Source organism: Ovis aries, chromosome 1 (genome assembly GCF_016772045.2).
Source record: "Ovis aries strain OAR_USU_Benz2616 breed Rambouillet chromosome 1, ARS-UI_Ramb_v3.0, whole genome shotgun sequence".
NCBI lineage: Eukaryota > Metazoa > Chordata > Mammalia > Artiodactyla > Bovidae > Ovis > Ovis aries.
Genome location: NC_056054.1, coordinates 93,080,901 through 93,098,952, shown reverse-complemented (window position 1 = coordinate 93,098,952; position 18,052 = coordinate 93,080,901). Strand labels below are relative to the sequence as shown.

Here is an 18,052-nt window from a genome sequence, read left to right as displayed (position 1 = left end):
AGAATTAAATGAATAAAAATTCCCCATAAAATTTTAAGAAGCTGTACAAGTGTCAGGTGTTATTACTTTGTTATGTTGGTTACTACTAGAAAATTAATCTATGTAGAATGCTGAGTGCCTGAAATACAGCTGATGCTTATCAAATGTTAATTCCCTTCACCTGTCACTTGAAAGGCAGCCCATGTTCTTGGCCAGTTGTAGTAGTTCTCAACATTGGCTGCACGTAGGACTCAACCTAAGGGGTTTTAAAAAATACCTATTTTTTTTATTGTTCAGTTGGTCAGTCGTGTCTGACTCTTTGCTACCCCATGGACCACAGCACACCAGGCTTCCCTGTCCTTCACCATCTCCCAGAGCTTGCTCAGACTCATGTTCATTGAGTTGATGATGCCATCCAACCATCTCATCTTCTGTTGCCCCCTTCTCCTTCTGCCCTCAATCTTTCCCAGCATCAGGGTCTTTTCCAATAAGTCAGCTCTTCCCATCAGGTGGCCAAAGTACTGGAGCTTCAGATTCAGCATCAGTCCTTCCAGTGAAAATTCAGGGTTGATTTTCCTTAGGACTGACTGGTTTGATCTCCTTGCAGTCCAAAGGATTCTCAAGAGTCTTCTCCAGCACCACAGTTCGAAAGCATCAATTCTTCGGCTCTTAGCCTTCTTTATGGTCCAACTCTTGCATCTGTATATGACTACTGGAAAGACCATAGCTTTGACTGTATGGACTTTTGCCAGCAAAGTAATATCTCTGCTTTGTTATATACTGTCTAGGTTGTCATAGCTTTTCTTCCAAGGAGCAAGCGTCTTTTAATTTCATGGCTGCAGTCACTGTCTGCAGTGATTTTGGAGCCCAAGAAAATATAGTCTTTCACTGTTTTCATTCCCCCCCCCCCAATCTGTTTGCTATGAAGTGATGGGATCAGATGCCATGACCTTAGTTTTTTGAATGTTGAGTTTTAAGCCAGCTTTTTCAGTTTCCTCTTTCAACTTCATCATGAGGCTCTTTAGTTCCTCTTTGCTTTTTGCCATTAGGGTGGTGTCATTTTTGTATCTCAGGTTATTGATATTTCTCCCGGCAATCTTGATTCCAGCTTGTGCTTCATCCAGCCTGGCATTTTGCATGATGTACTCTGCATATAATTTAAATAAGCAGGGTGACAATATACAGCCTTGACATATTCCTTCCCCAGTTTTGAACCAGTCTGCTGTTCCATGCCCGGTTCTAACTGTTGCTCTTTGAACAACATACAGGTTTCTCAGGAGGAAGATCAGGTAGTCTGGTATTCCTATCTCTTTAGGAATTTTCCACAGTTTGTTGTGATCTGCACAGTCAAAGGCTTCAGTGTAGTATATGAAGCAGAAGTACATTCCAGTTTTTCTGGAATTCCCTTGCTTTTCCTATGATCCAGCAGATGTTGGCAATTTGAACTCTGGTTCTCTGCCTTTTCTAAATCCAGCTTGTACATCTGGAAGTTCTCCATTGATGCACTGTTGAAGCCTAGCTTGAAGGATATTGAGCATTATAGCATGTGAAATGAGTGAAATTATGCAGTAGTCTGAACATTATTTGGCATTGCCCTTCTTTGGGATTGGAATTAAAACTGACTTTTTCCAGTCCCGTGGCCACTGCTGAGTTTTCCAAAGTTGCTGGCATATTGAGTGCAACTTGTTAACAGCATCATCCTTTAGGATTTATATAGCTCAGCTGAAATCCTGTCATCTCCACTAGCTTTTTCATAATAATGCTTCTGGGTCTTATTCCCCTAGACACTGATTTAATTGGTCATGGGGGAAGGGATGATATCCAGGTGCTAGCTTCTAAAAGCTCCCTGGGTGATTCTAATGTGCAGCCAATTTTGTGGACCACTTGAGGCCTGATGCTCAAAATTTGGTCAGCAGACCACACCAGCAGCAATGGTATCACCTGAATACCTGTTACATTTCAGCAGGATCCTTTGGTGATTCATAGGTATGTGAAAGTTTTCAAAGCACCGTACTGGTCTGTTGGATTGGAGAAATTTTCCAGACGCCCAGAATCACAGTGCACCTGCTTGACCTTCAGCCTGCTGACTCCCCTGAATGACAATGGACCTGTCAGCATTCCTCTGATTTGGAGAACTGCTGAGATATTAACTTGGTCTGGGGCTGCGGGGATTCAGGTCTGCTCTGGGACTCAGCCAGGTCTCCCAGTCTTCCCCCATGGTCTCCCCAGCCACACCATCAGTGATTAATACTTGGACCTCCTTAGAAGGAGAGAATCTGGGCTCGTGTGATGCTTCCGCCTCCTTGAGAGGTTTCCAGGAGAGTTACAAGGGTTTCTAAGGCCAGATCAGAAGGTGCCTTTCTAAGGAACCTTAGGTCAAAGTCCAGGAGTTACCCTCGGAAAGGGAGGAAAAGCATCTATTTGGTTGCCAGGTCTCATTGCCCTTTTCTCCAAAAGAGATGACAAATTTGAGCACCCGGTATATGAATATGGGACACTAAGATGTTAGCATATTTAACAGGAAAATATGAGAAAGCTGCTCAGAGCAAACTGATGAGTGTTCTATAACGTGGAACTAAGTTCTGGGCTTCCTTGGTGGATCAGTGGTAAAGAATTCGCCTGACAACGCAGGAGAGTTGGGTTCGATCCCTGGGTTGGGAAGATCCCTGGAGGAGGAAATGGCAGCCCACTCCAGTATTCTTGTCTGAAAAATCCCAGACTACAGTCCATGGGGTCACAGGGTCAGACACAACTGAGTACACACGCACGTACTCAAGCGTTGTGAACACCCCAACAGAAGTATTCATCCTTTCATTTATTTGTCAAATATTCACGCACTGCTTACTTAGAAAGTGCAGATGACATGATTCCTGATAACTCAGGGGTTGGTCTTTTGTTGATGATAAGAACTCACTTCCTTTAGGTCTATGCTTAAGTGTCATCTTATGAAAGAAGCTATCTCCATGACCACCTCTGTAAATCACACACTCCAAGCACCCCCTTATCCCTTCAACCTTACTTTATTCTTCTCCATAGCACTTGGCAGACATAGCGCATATTGTTTGAGATGGTTATAGCATGTAGCCCCCACAGAGGCAAATACTCTGTTCTCTTCATTGCTGCACCCCAGCACCTAGGCCAGTGTCTGACTCAGTGTGGCCTCTCAACAGTGCTTGTTGAAGGAATGTTAAATGAACAGAAGAGGAAGAAGGAGCAGGGAAATCACATGCCCGAAATGGGTGCTTTACATACGTCATTCTGTTAAATTCTTACAACATATTCTCACACTATGTACAAAGAAATGATTCCCTAGAGTTGAGTAGAAATTGCCCAAAGTCACAAAGCTAGAAAATGGCACAGCATGAAGCAGGATTTGAATTCACATCTAATTGTTTCCAAACTTCGTGTTCCTTTCACTACACCAAGAAATAGCATAAAGGGGTTGCTTCTTGTTTGTAAGCAGTGCCAACTTACAAAAAGACAAGTGTCTCTAATTTGAATTTGGGATTTTCACTCACATTTGAGCAGTGTTTAATTTCATAGCTGGACTATGTGTTGAACTGAAGTGTGAGTAAAGGGACTAATGCTTAGCACCTACTTGGTATTTAATAAATGTTGGGTAGGTGGGTGGAGGGGTGGATGGAGAGAAAAGAAAAAGGCAAGGAATTATGGATATATTGCTCACATTGGAAATATATTTCTCTTTGATATCTTTAAAAAATTAAATCAATTTTTAAAAAGATTCAGTAGGAAGATGAAAAATTAAACCAAATCTATCAGATTCAGGGAACTGTTTGTCATCCTTGCTTAATCCTGCTGAAATATGAGTAAAACAGATTTTTTTAAAACCACGGGACTCTCAGTCCAAAACACATGCACAGCATGGGCATAAACCTCAGGGCTCTCTAAGGCTGTCATTGCCTTCAAACCTATTTAGCACTGGCAAATGTCCCAGTGGTTGCATTTCTAAACCTCAAGAGAGGAAGACAAAATGAAATTTCTGGAGGCAAGTGAATCCACAGATGGGTTGATGTGGGAACACTGGGCAGAGAATAGCAACATACACAGGATTCAGGTATTTCTTCCAACTGTTCACTGCCCAAAGATGGCCTTCTCCAAACTTGCACCTGCTGCACTCTGAAAACTCAGATGAGGTCAGGCTTATTTTGGTTTGGCTTTGAGAATAAGTCCTCATGTAGAGCCAGAGCTCTCAGAAGATGGATGCCCAGGCTCACTCTTAAATTGCACTTCTCCTAAGAGATGTGTGTTTGCTGTGCACTTCTCAGCAATAAAACTAGAGCCTGGGGTGAGATGTGAAAAGACAAGAAATGCTCAAAGTATGGACTGAGTTGATTACAGTTCAATTCTTTCCTCCATACAGAATTAACAGGGAGATAGAGATTTTACAAAATGGCAAATACACTGTTGATTTAGAAGGTTTTAGACCATTGGAACCTTCTTCTCTCACTCTTCCCACCCCCAATAGCCCTCAATAATATTCAAGCCCAAACAGGATAGCTGGTCATTGTATTCTTGAGGTAGACCTCCTCACAAAGGTATACATTTCTAAATGGAGACATGTGAGACCATGAAAGTTACTGCGATGAAAGTACTATAAGGACTACTCTAGCGTAAAGCAGTAAAGCACAAACAGACAAAATCTGTTTCAGAATCACAACATTTTTCTTTAAAAGCAGCTGCCCTTTTTTCTTGCAGTTTTAACTTCACTGCTTGGTGTGGAGTATTTTTGCATAATTATCAGCTCAGCCTTAGAATCTAAGATGATTTGTTCCAAACAATCTGAAAAAGAATATGTGTGTTATGTGTTATACATCATATATCTGTATAACTGAGTCACTTTGCTACATACCTGAAGCTAACACAACACTGTAAATCAACTCTACTTCAATTTTAAAAAATAAAAATAGCACTTACTGCCAAAAAATGAAAGGTTTTATCAAAAAAGCCAGTCCCCACAAAGTCTGCACCTGTACAACGAAGCTTCTGAGGTTCCCTCTTCTGTAGGCTGGATGTGGTTCGATTCAGATAAGCCATTTCTCTTTGGACAGACACGCGGGAACATGGCCAGTGCACCGTCTTGCAGAGCGATGGGCTGGGCAGGCCCAGCCGCTCCTCAGCGCCCAGAGAGCCTGTTCCAGGAGCGTCCGCCTGCTGCCCAGCGCCCCAAGCCAGCAGGCCTCTCCTCACCATCTGCCGTGCGCTGGGCAGGAAGACGGGCCAGTAGATACTCCTTCACCCGCCTCTACCGTCCGCAGCCCTGGCTCAGCACCCCAAGGCCTTCCTTAGCCTGGCCACGCACACCTGGCTTCCCTATGAAGGAACTGAGAGCATTTCCCAAAGCCGAAAGAAAAGCGAGTACAGCCCATAAGCTGCAGCCCACACTATGTTCTGGCCACATAAGAAGCACACACTCAGCACAGAAACCCTGTGGACGTCTTTGCAACGTCCAGACCATGGACTGAGTTCTCGAAGGCCGAGCCTCTCCCTTCGTGGAATAAAGACCACTGTCCCCTCATCCCAGGGTTCCTCTGCAGAGAAAAGAGGGGGGTGTGTAAAGTGAACAGTCTATGTCAGGTGCTCAGGAAAGAACTGTTCTAGAATTTATTATGTGAAAGCACCTTGAAAATGAACTCTCAGGTTAGCTGTCTGTGGTATTTGTTGTCATTAGTAGAGTTCATCAAAATAAACCCTAGTCAGACATTTTGCAAAGTTTAGCCAAGCAGCAGCGGGCTTCTCTTCTGCTTTTTAATGTTCAGTACTGGGGAGATGAGGCATAGAGGCCTGTCTGCCATCATTTTACATTTAGAAGGTCTCTCCGCTGACTAAAGCCTCCCGCCTTCCCTCCACCTTTCTCTCTCCCTTTTTCATTAGGTGCACCAACTTATGGAAGGTATAGTTAGAAAAGGGACAGTGTCTCCCTGGCTGCAGGAACATGATGGATGCTTGGTGGGACTTGTCCAAGGGAGGGGGCTGCCAGAGAGTGTGGGCATTTGAGCTGCCAGACTGCTTTTTCACAGACTCTTGGGAACAGAACTCTACTGAGAAAAATTGGAAAAGTGGCCTGGCCCCTAGGTCAGTTAAATCCATTAAAAAAAAAAAAAATCCCACTGTAATAATATTTTTAGTATGAAAAAAACAGAAACCTGGCTCAGGAATAGCCTCCCTTAATCAGTCATTTTGGACATCACACGTGCTACACAGGAAGACTGTACTTGTGTGTTAGAGACTGTTGTAGAGCAGTGCTTCTCAGTGGGTGAACTCGGGACCAGCAGCATGGGTGTCTCCTGGACCCTGTCAGACATGCAAATTCATGGGGCCCCTCCCAGGCTTCCTGAGTTGGGAATTCCGGGGTGGGCCCAGCAATCTGTGTTCTTACAAGGCTTCCCTCCAGGTAATACTGATGCAGGCTCAGGTTCAAGAACCACTAGCTTAGTGTAATGGGGTTGCCCTGCAGTGACTTTCTAGGGAACAAACACTCATAAGCACTTGAATACATAGTACTCCTGCAAGAATTAGATCTCATCTTTTCAGATTAGAAAATTGAGATCAGAGACGTTGTGAGCTGCCCAGAGTCTCACAGCTGATAAGCGGCAGAGCCAGGACTGGGGCCCAGGTCCCTCTGAGGCCCACGTGAAGGGAGCAGAATGTAACTGATGCAAGTTTGGGCCCTGGAGCCAGAGTGTCATGGCTGGAATCCCGGATCACTTGAGTGCTGTGTGGCTCTGGGCAAATTGGTTAGCCTCTCTGTGCCTCTGTTTCCTCATCTTGAACTTATACTTCATGTGAGTTTTGTGAAGATTCAATGAGATCACTCATGTGAGGTGTTGCAGCAGTATCTGGCATACAGGGAACACTCGATAGATGTTATTTTTATTGTTGTTAAATACTGCTTCTCAATGTGGTAGAGTGGAATGAACACACAGCAGTGACCTTTGGGTCTTTTCCTTGGCTCTGACCAAGGTGATAGTTCAAAAGTGCCAATAAAAACAATCAACAACGCCCCCCTCCCACACACTTTCCCTCAAGGTTCTTTTAAAAGCCACCAGGTCCAGCCCCAAAAGGCCCCAGTGTTCAGCTCATAAAATAGTGGTCCCCCTATCTCACCTGCCTCCTGCATGGACCCGTCACGTGCCAAGCCCCCAGCTATACATAGCCCAGGCCTCATCCGAGGGCGGTGGAAAGTGACAGGAGATTACTGGAGATAAACGTCAGCTCTCCGGTTTCAGGGGAGGACGCGCACAGTAGTGGAGTTGCTTGACATGTGGCCAGATGGTATCAGGGATGGTGGGTGAGAAGAGCCACTTGGCTCTTGGCTTACATGGAGAGAGCAGGGTTGCCGCCAGGGTATTTTTAATGGCTGGCCTGAGGGACACTCACTTGGAGCGAAGATCTGTGGCATATCCCCCCATGCTTCTCAGACCTTGATTTTTTTTCAGATTCTTGACCATGCAGAAAGTGAGCCCCTTCAGCTCTCTTCAGTAGGTAAGCAGCCCCTTGTCCCTGCTACCCCACCTTCTTCTGACAATGAAGCAAATTAGTCTTTTTCCTCCAGGACAATTCTTGAGAAACAGAACTTTCTTCCTATTGGTCCCTGGATCAGGGCTGAGATGTCCTACTAAGGGACTGGACTCGGAGGGACACACATAGACAGACAGGGCACCTCACATGCCTGTCCTCCGAGGCCAAAGGGAGCGTGTCCCTGGGGGCTGCTGTGTTAGTTTCCCTTCCTTCCATAGCAAACTTCTGGAGCAAGTGATCTACACCTGCTCTACTGCGACCCTGCCACCCACTCATCGGCCTCGCTCTCAGTGCTTTGGCTTCCGGCCCAGCTCCTCTCTAAAGGTCACCCGTGACTTACCATCCATCCTGAAAGGAGAGACCTCAATGGTGGTCCCATCTCCGGGGACTCTCTGCAACACTTGATCTGACCACCTGCTTGTTCTCGAGCTTCTGTGACTATGGAGTCCTGGCACCGCGTTCCTTGTCCCCCTGCTTCTCCCACACACCTCTCTGCCTCCAGGCAGCCTCCTTGTCTCATCTCCTACAAGGCGGCCAGTCCTCGACCCTGTGGTTTTCTCATACACTCTCCTTACACCTTCACCTCTCACTTGCAGAGGTCCTTCGAAACCTCTCCCCCACACTCAGGGTTGGCACCCCCAACTACTGCCTAGATTTCCACGGCCGTGAACTCACTGCATCTAAATCCAAGCTGAGAAGCTCATTCGTGATTCTGGTGTGCCCTCCTGATATCTCTGTTTGTCGTCCCCTCTGTTCCCTGGCTGGAGACCTTGGAATCGTCTTGCCTCCTCCACTCCTTGGTTCCCCCCACCTTCCCCAATTCTCCAAAACCATACCATGGTTACCAGTCTGACTGATTCTAAGCCTCTAACTTCATTTCATAGGCTGCTTCATCTGCTGCCTTCACTGCAGACCTGACATCTCCCACTGAGACTCTAGCAGCAGCCTCCCGACTGGTCGCCTTCCCTTCCATTTTCCTATATGTCTGGTCTATGCCCTCAGATCAACCCTCCCCAAACTCAAATTAACCATACTGTTCTTCTACTCAAGCATCTTCCACATCAGAACTGCCGGTCCTAATGTTCAAAGTCCTTCACACTCTTTCTCTAACATGCCTTAAGCACACTGCTCCTTCCAGCTCCCCTGAGAAACCCTCTACCTGAGAACAGAAGCCTCTTCCCTTTCACTCACCCTGCGCATTTGCCCCTCCAAACCTTCAAAAACATTTGTGCCATTTTTTTTCTTCCTCAGATGTCCGTGCAGCTCTCCTCTGCCTATTCAGACAGACCTCCCCTCTCAAGGTCTAGCTAGCCTCCCTTCTTTCTTCCATTTATTTCTTTAATACACTAATGTTTCATTTTGTTTTGTTTTCAGCTCTCCTCTTCTCAGGTTCTATCCTGGGTGCAGGAGATAGTACACAGAGAAAAGCAGGCAGGGACATGGAGCTTACAGGCTCACACGCAGATAGTTGACGGACAAACGACCATACAGTAAGTGTGTACTTATTGATACAAACTGAGAAAGGACTGTGAAGGCAAAGCACTATGGACAAGGGTAGAAAGAGCACCCAGTTCCAACCCAGTTCAGAAAGAGCACCAGGGAGTCAGGAAATGCCCTTTGAGCTACTGACATTAATGCATAGACTTCAAGGAGAAATAGGAGTGGCGGGAAGGCTCTTCTAGAAAGAGGAAACAGCATGCGCAGTAGAGGAGCGTCTTGAGTGTCTTTGTGTAAATCGATCAAGGTGTCCCCACAGGCAGCTGCAGTCCGTGCCTTGCCCTAGGACTTGGGAGCACAGCTGAATGAGGTGATCCTGGGCAAAGACTTCCTGATCCAGGAAAGAACTTGCTGTTTTGAGGAACTGAAAATGATGTGTTAGCCAGAGGCAGAGTGGCCCCAAGGAGGCTGGAGAGGCAGCTGGGCCAAACTGTGTAGGGCCTTTGTGGTCATATTAGGGATTTGAGATTTCATCCTGAGTGTGTGGAAACAAAATCCACACTTCTTCGCATCACTTTCAAAGCTCTGTATGATTGACTCCCTGCCCATGAACTCTCATGCTCTGGCTCCAGAGCCCTTATTTTCTGTCTTAGTTCTTCGACATCTATCAGCTAATTTTTTTGTTTTAATTTTTATTTTTTAAACTTGTGAAAGTACAATAACATATTTACAGGAGACTTGGAAAATACAGAACAAGGTTACATATAGCTCCGCTATATATTACAATTATTCCTATCAGCTAATTTTCCATTAGCTTCCTAATGACATCACAAACGCCTTGACTGTGGAATGTGTCTTGCACTTTTGTTTTGCATGGCACCTTGATCATAGTAGGTCCTCAACTAATAATTATTGTCTTCTTGCCATCACCATACATTAGGTATTGGTATTTCTTAATTGGCACAGCTGACCCTTTCAAGCTGTCATCATAGTAAGAAGAAAATATAACATTTATTAAGCACTTACTGATGCCAAAAACTGTGTCAAGACGTTTACATGCATCATCTCATTTACTCTTCTTCAGAACAGCCTTATGAAACAGATATTGGTACTCCCCATACTTTACAGCTGAGTCATAGCAAGGACCAAGTCAGGAATCCAGGTCTCTGATGCCAAGCTGTATACTCTTAACCACTAGGATATATTACCTCTGGGTTATTTACTCATTTAAAGATGAGATCTACTTCAACCACATCGTTACAGAGGTAACAATAGCATAATAAATACCTATATGATGCAAAATTTAAAAAAGACATACTATAAACATCTACAATTTTGCTGTTGACATGCATATTATTTAATATGATTTTTTAATATAACGTTGTTTCTGTACTCAAAAGAATCATCAATGGTCAAACAAATCAATGTTTCTGGAACTACACTCATGCCCAGCAGCTACACGTACCAATTGATAAGAGACAACTTCATTCTCTAGGATGGACAGGTGGCAAGACCATTTGAGAAGAAACCAACCAACCAATCAATAAAACAGACAGAGCCAGAAGTCAACATGAGAAAACTAGAGTCTAATCTGAAAACAGCATTCTGGTTTTCTGGAAATTTGGGAGACACATTGACTCTCTTTTCTCCTCCTGGTGGTTGTGACTTTTAATCACTGTGAAGTGAAATGACGTGAACGTGAAAGTTGCTCAGTCCTGTCCAACTCTTTGCAACCCCATGGACTATACATACAGTCCATGGAATTCTCCAGGCCAGAATACTGGAGTGGGTAGCATTTCCCTTCTCCAGGGGATCTTCCTAACCCAGGGATCAAAGCAAGGTCTCCTGCATTGCAGGCAGATTCTTTACCAGCTGAGCTATGAGGGAAGCATCCCTGTAATTGGTGACAGGGTGTAATTTACTCTTCTCCTTTTGGCTCAAAAGTCTCTTAAGCTTATGAAGTGCTTGGGCCAGTCCATTCATCCAAAGTATGCTGAAGGTCTCTAGGGAACTATATGAGATACAAAAGAAGCAAAAAATCAGCATTTTTTTCCTTAGGGAGGAAAGATGCACAATATAGAACTCTAATGACACCAAAATAAGTGCCAGAGTGTTGTGTCCCTATAACGGGCTATTGGAATTCACAGAAAAGAGACTGGAGTCAAAGATGAGTCTGGAGCTGGGCTTTGCAGCCAAGGCCAGGCTGGCAGCAACCTGAGAGAGCTCAGGGAGACTGGGCTACAGAAGAATGGAGAATGGAAAATATGAGCTGGAGATATAAGAGCAGAGCAATGGTGGGGATTAAGCTAAGTAGGAGAGGTGGAAAATGTCTGGCCTGCCCCATCAGCTCAGCAGGGGCTCTTGATCCTGGGGAGAATGGTCATGTCAGGAGTCAGCCCAGAAGGCCCCAGTCTTTCACTGCACCCTTTCTCCCCCAGCCCAGTCTCATGGCTCTCTCTTGGGTGGCTGCCAGCCTTGGCCACCCCTGGCTCAGGCCCAAGAAGGGTGCTTGCTAGGGCTGATGGAGGTGATGACAGAGCTCAAGTGGGCAGGCTTTGGGCCTAATCAGGGTAGGAGGCGAGAGTGACAGGACACCTCACGGATTGTGCAAAGGGTGCCAAGGAGAAGGTGGGCAGGTCTTAGCTAGCATGGGTTCCTGACCCATCTGTGGCTGCCAGCGTCTGTCTCTTCATCTGTGCCTAGAACAGTAACTGGCTGTGGCTTAAACAGAAAACCATAAAAAAACAGAACTGACTTTGTCTGCAATAGCACCTTCCACTCATGTATCTTCAATTGTCAATATCAATAAGGTAATCAGAATGTTATGCTTTACAAGCCTAGGCAAGGCACACTTGGCATCTACTTAAAAACCAATAAAATGTGGTGGTATATGCCTAGGAGAGGTTGGAATTAAATTCTCTGTAATTTTAAGAGTTAATCTTGAAAACTCTATTAATAATATTTTTCTCCTACACTTAAGATGAAGCAACCAACAGGGCTAAGCATGGCTCGTGGGTCACAGTTGGAAAACACCACACCACATCACTTTTGGATGAACTGACAACCATTTATAGCAGTGTTTTCCAGAATATGGTACAGGATCTGCTGTGTCAGAATCATGGGGTGTGGTGGTGTGGTTTATGAAAATATTTTCTCCTGAGCTCCACCCCAGCTCTATTCTCTACTTTCTGGAGTGAAGGCCAGGAAGCTCCATTTCACCCAGGGCTCCAGGTTTAAGAACCACTGTTAGAGGCTCACACTTTCGGAATAGGGAAACTGTCTAAAATCACAAAGCCATCAGGTCTCATCATCATTAATTTTTAATTATAGAAAGGGAGCATTTCAGTTAATGTACTGGTAGCACTAAACAGGACAAAGCAGCTTGCACTGAACACCAGAAAACTCAAAAATGACCTTGTCTAATAAACTGAGTGCGATAGATTAAAGCCAGGTGACTTTGCAGAAAGACAGGCCTCTTTAAGCGTTACAGGGACGCTCAAGATGAGTCATGATATAAACACTGATGATATCTTTCTTCCGAAGCCTTCCCTAGTCTCAGCCAAAATTCAAGAAAGAAGAGAAAACTGTCCATGGGGTGGAGGCGTCATTTGTTACCTGCCCCTCCACCTCCAGTCACCAGAGGGACTCCGCAGAGCAGCTTTCTGTGCTTCTGCCCAATATCCTTGGCCTTAGACGAAAAGAGTGATTAGGAGCTAGAGAGGAAGAAAGAGAACAGAGAGCATAGGAGGTCAAGAAGGGAAGAATGAACAGGCAAATAGAGAAGTTACAGCAGGAGATAGCCCTTTCAACAAATGGTGCTGGAACAGCTGGACACCATTGGTTAAAAATACACACACACACACACACACACATACACACAAAACCCTCAAAACAGATCATGGACTTACATGTAAAATTAAAATTCCACAACTTCTAGGGAGATCCCTAGCAGTCTAGTGGTTAGGATTCAGTACTTTCATTGCCATGGTCCAGGTTCAATCCCTGGCTAGGGAACTAAGATCCCTCAAGCCACAGGCAACAACAACAAGAGAAAATAATACGACTGTTAAGAAAAATTGGAAAAAAATTTCAGGATACAGGATTAGGCAAACAATTCTTAGACTTAACACCAAAAGTGCAATCCATAAATGGGAAAACTGATAAATATGACTTCATTAAAATCAAGAACTTTTATTGTGAGAAAGACCCTATTAGGAGGATGAGAAGATAAGCTTCAGGGTGGAAGAAAATATTTGTACACCAAGCATCCAACAAAAGCGAGTGAAGTCACTCAGTTGTGTCCGACTCTTTGCAACCTCATGGACTATAGCCTGCCAGGCTCCTTCGTCCATGGAATTTTCCAGGCAAGGACACTGAAGTGGGTTGTCATTTCCTTCTCTGGGGGACTAATATTTAAAGAGCTCTCAAAACTCAGCTATCAAAAATAAATCTATTTGGAAAATAGACAAAAGACAGGAACAGGTATTTCATAGAAGAGAGCATACTGATGGCAAGTACATGAAAAAGTATTCATCATCATTAGGGAAATGCATTAAAACCATAATGAGATATCACTACACATCTAAAATTAAAAAGTGACAACACCAAATGTTGGCAAAGATGCAGAAGAACTGGATTCCTCATCCCTACATTGCTATTGGGAGAAGGCAATGGCACCCCACTCCAGTACTCTTGCCTGGGAAATCCCATGGACGGAGGAGCCTGGTAGGCTGCAGTCCATGGGGTCACTAAGAGTCAGACATGACTGAGCGACTTCATTTTCACTTTTCACTTTCATGCATTGGAGAAGGAAATGGCAACCCACTCCAGTGTTCTTGCCTTGAGCATCCCAGGGATGGGGGAGCCTGGTGGGACACGACTGAAGTGTGTCGTGAAGAGTCAGACACGACTGCAGTGACTTAGCAGCAGCCCGAATGTAAAGTGGTATAGCCACTCAAATAGCAGTTTCTTTAAAAATTAAACATGCAATTATGATACAACCCAGCAATTGCACTCCTGAGTATTTTTTCCTAAAGACGTTAAGCCTAACCTTCACACAAAAACCTGTATATGAATGTTTCCAGCAGCTTTCCTCACAATAGCCCCAAACTTGAAACAGCCCAGATGTTCTCCAGTGGATGAATAATTGAAGAAACTGTGGTACCTCCATAATATGGAAATACTGCTTAGTTATACAAAAGAATGATCTATTAATAAACCCAAGAATCTGGATGAATCTCCAGAGAAATATGAGCAAAAAAAAAAAAAAACCCTCAAAGGTTACATATGATATGATTCAACTTATATAACATTCTTGAAATGAAAAGATTACAGAAAATGGGAACATGTTGTTGTTCAGTCACTAAGTCATGTCCCACTCTTTGTGACCCCATGGACTATAGCACACCAGGCTTCCCCATCCTTCACTATCTCCCAGAGTTTGCTCAAATTCATGTCCATTGACTTGGTGATGCCATCAGCGGTTGCCAAGGTTAGGGAGGGGATGACGGTGGAAGCAAGTGGATGTGGCTATAAAAAGACAACATGAAGGATCCTCATTGTTCTGGAAATCTTCTGTATCTTTACTATATAAATGCCAATATTCAGTTTTGATGTTGTATTATAGTTTTGCAAGATGTTACTTTGGGGGCAAACTGGGTAAAATGTATGAGTGATTTCTCTGTACTATTTCTTACAACTGCATGTTAACCTGCAATTATCTTTTTTAAAATTTTAAATAAAGAAATGTAATATTAATATTTCATGATCTTTCTGGGAGCTTCCCCACTCTATTCTATTTTAAGCCTCCATTCAGCCAGATGGCAGGAATTAGATCTCAATCAATTGAGGATCTCTCTAATTCCTTATCTCTGGAGGAGGAAATGGCAACCCACTCCAGTATTCTTGCCTGGAGAATCCTATGGACGGAGGAGCCTGGTGGGCTATAGTCAGTCCACAGAGTTGCAAAGAGTCAGACACGACTGAGCAACTGAGCACTACTTCCTCATATCTAAGTTTCAGGGAGCTTACCATGATGCCAGGCTTGTGCTTGGTGCCAACAGGGGCTGGCGTCCACCCAGTCCAGCCATCTGTCCACCTGACACCCTTCACCTTTGAGGCTATGAATCCACCCAGGTACTCTGCTAGTGTTTCCTCTCAGCTGGAAGCAGGAAAACGTCAGAGGTCATCCCAGGTCATTTTACCAGATACCCTCAATGGACATTCCTACTCCTCAAGTCCACGGGGTAGAGGGATTTGAAGACTATCTTGGGTACTGGGGACAAGGCCTCCTTTATTCGAAGGTCCCTCAGCCTATCTGGCATCTCTCGTGACCCTGCCAAACCCCAGTGGCTGGGGACGGGCTCCAGGTACCTTAGTAGGAATCTGTTGGTACCAAGTTCTCTTTGTCTCCTTTCTGATTCTGCTCTCTCCCAATTCAAATTTTATCTACCCTGAGGGCAGAGGAGGGTGTGCAACAATGGGTGTGGTCTTCCAAAGCTGAGCTCTGGCCCTCACATTAGTCTCTCCTTGGTTCTTGGAATTCTGCTGAATCATCCTTCTCCTGAGGGTATAAACACACAATCTCTTCATTGCTTCTTGAACTGGTCACAGAGTAATACGAAGTATGGAGAGAAATCTTCTTGTCAACATATCAAAAGAGTATCCCACAGTATTTTCTACCGTCTTACTGCCCTTTACTCACTTACTCTCCCATTTGTCTTTCCCTTCAGCTTGTGGCCCAGGTCCTAGAACATAAAGATATAGGCTTTGTGATGGTGGATGCCAAGAAAGAAGCCAAGCTTGCCAAGAAATTGGGTAAGTGTGATTTTTTTTTAGATATATCATGAAGAAACAAATGTGTCTTGCAAAAAAAAAAAAAGGGTACAGTCATTTTTTTTTCTTGCATGATAACTAGACTTGTTTTTAAATAAATATAAAATGATCCTGTACAGCTTAGTCTTAGCTCAGGGAAGAGTTTCACAAAAAGTAAATACAGGCCTGAATTCAATGATTTCACATTAGACATTTAATATATCTTTGGATCAGTACAAGAAAGAGGGTCTCTTCACGGGAAAATGGACACTAATGGTTCAAACCTTAATTTCCAGCTCTTAGAAAAGGTTAAAAGGCTGGCTTCTTGGCAGGGGATGGGGGAACATAAATTAGGAATTTGTGAGTAACATGTATACACTACATAAAAACAACAAGGACCTACTCATAGCACGGGAAAATATACTCAATGTTTTGTAATAACCTATACGGGAAAAGAATCTGAAAAATACATGTATGTATAACTGAATCACTTTGCTGTACATCTGAAACTAACAACACTGTACATCGATTATATATTGATTTTAAAAAAGGGGAGGGGGACCAACCTCACTGACACAGTGGTCTGTTTGAGGGAGATCAAATCTCCTCTTCTGTCACCTATTATTTCCTGACCTCTTAGCTGAAGCAGCCAACAAAGGATATCATTAATAGCAGTGACTCTAGGGCCCCAGTTGTTTCTATATTGAAGGCCAAACCCCAGCTGGGCACTGTCACCAAGAATGTAAGGGAGGATTTAGAGGAGGTATGGTTAAATGACTGCACAGTGCAAGTTGTAATCTCTTGTGTCAGTATGTCACGGTTAAGTGCGAGTGCACTTCAAGATTCTTACACCTCTAATCCCAAGGAGAGAGAATATAGGTTACTCCTTGGTTTGCAAAAACCCCTGCACCTGTACTGACCATTTCACTTTTTCTGCATCACCAGTGAAGGATGGCTAGTAAAAGAGAGCAGGAGGTTATAAAACAGGACCTTTAAAGAAAGGTTAATTGGATTGGGAGTAGTAATCACAGAATAAAGAAAAAGATTAGCGGTGGTTCAGTAAACACCTTCAGATATATATGAAAGTTCATTATCTTAGAGAATTTCAAACAACGGCTTCCTATTTTGTTTTCAAGACCAGTTTTTTAAAAAAAGATTTAAATTGTAGGATACAAGGCAGACTCATGACTATAAGTGATAATGCATTATTAAGAATGCCTGGAGTATCTCCTTCCCTGGAGACAAGAACTTTTTCCCCTTGTGCAAAGCATATTCAACTCTTTCCCTTGTCAAAAGCGAGTTGATGAATTCAGTCCAGTGCCTCTTGATTCCCTAGTCTTCTCTCTTCCCACTCTTTTAATGAGAATTTGGGAGAATTTCTAGTAAGTATAGTTAAAGGAAAACACTAGTGCTCTAGCAATCTAGAAATTTAGGGAGCTCAAGCTCGGCAACCATTCCTAAGAATGGACTGATGGATATTCTCCCAGTGATGTGATGGGTTTTAAATGTCTAAATGAACTTGTAAATAACATGGGGCAAGTTCTTTCTGATTATTCAATCCCCGAAGTTTACAGGACAGTTGTATCTTGTAAACCTGCTCCTTGAATTCCATCCCCATTTCCACTTGCCAGAGTTTGGTCTCTGAACTAATGCAACAATCTCCTCACTGGTTTCAGGCTCAGAGAAAAGTCCAACAGCAGGACACTGCTGAGGTCCACCATGCACCCTCTGTGATCAGTCACTGCTTGCCTCGGGGATACCTGGCACTCTGCTCCTTTAGATTTACAGAAAGAGCTCCACAGCATGCGTGGGCTTCTTCAGAAGTGCCCTGGGACATGGTGGGCAGTGGGCCAGCCTCCCTTCCCCTAGAGATTCTGCAGAAGAGTTCATCTGGAGAGAGCACCCTCCAGCTAATTGAGAGTTTTAAAACAATTAATCTAAGGAATTAAGGATGCCATGCAGTTGGACCAAGTGCCAGCCTCAGCTATTTAGCACTCCTGGGGGGAAATGCAGTTCTCCAGCAAGCATTTGTGAAAGTACACAGCCGAGAGTGAGGCGGGCAGGAAAGAAGATGCAGCACCTGCTCTTGCAGCATTATCAGCAGACTGGGAAAAGATGTGCAGAATTCAGCTACAATAGGAAAGCAAGGTGTTCGCTCTGACTGCAAACTTTTATGGGATGCCAAGGGGTCCAGACTCCAAGCAAGGTGCTGGGGTCCCAAGAAGACCACAGCCCTACCCTTCTAGAGGGATCGCTGTTAGAGTGAGTACCTGTACACGGAGCT

General features: G+C 44.2%; 1 protein-coding gene across 1 annotated transcript in view; it reads left to right on the top strand.

Annotated features, from left to right (window-relative positions):
* CASQ2 (calsequestrin 2) overlaps window positions 1-18,052 on the top strand; it is a 72,021-nt gene that overhangs the window by 10,098 nt on the left and 43,871 nt on the right. The window contains exon 2 of the mRNA XM_004002371.5: window positions 15,687-15,771. Coding sequence (XP_004002420.1) covers window positions 15,687-15,771 — 85 coding nt within the window. The remainder of the gene's footprint in view (window positions 1-15,686; window positions 15,772-18,052) is intronic.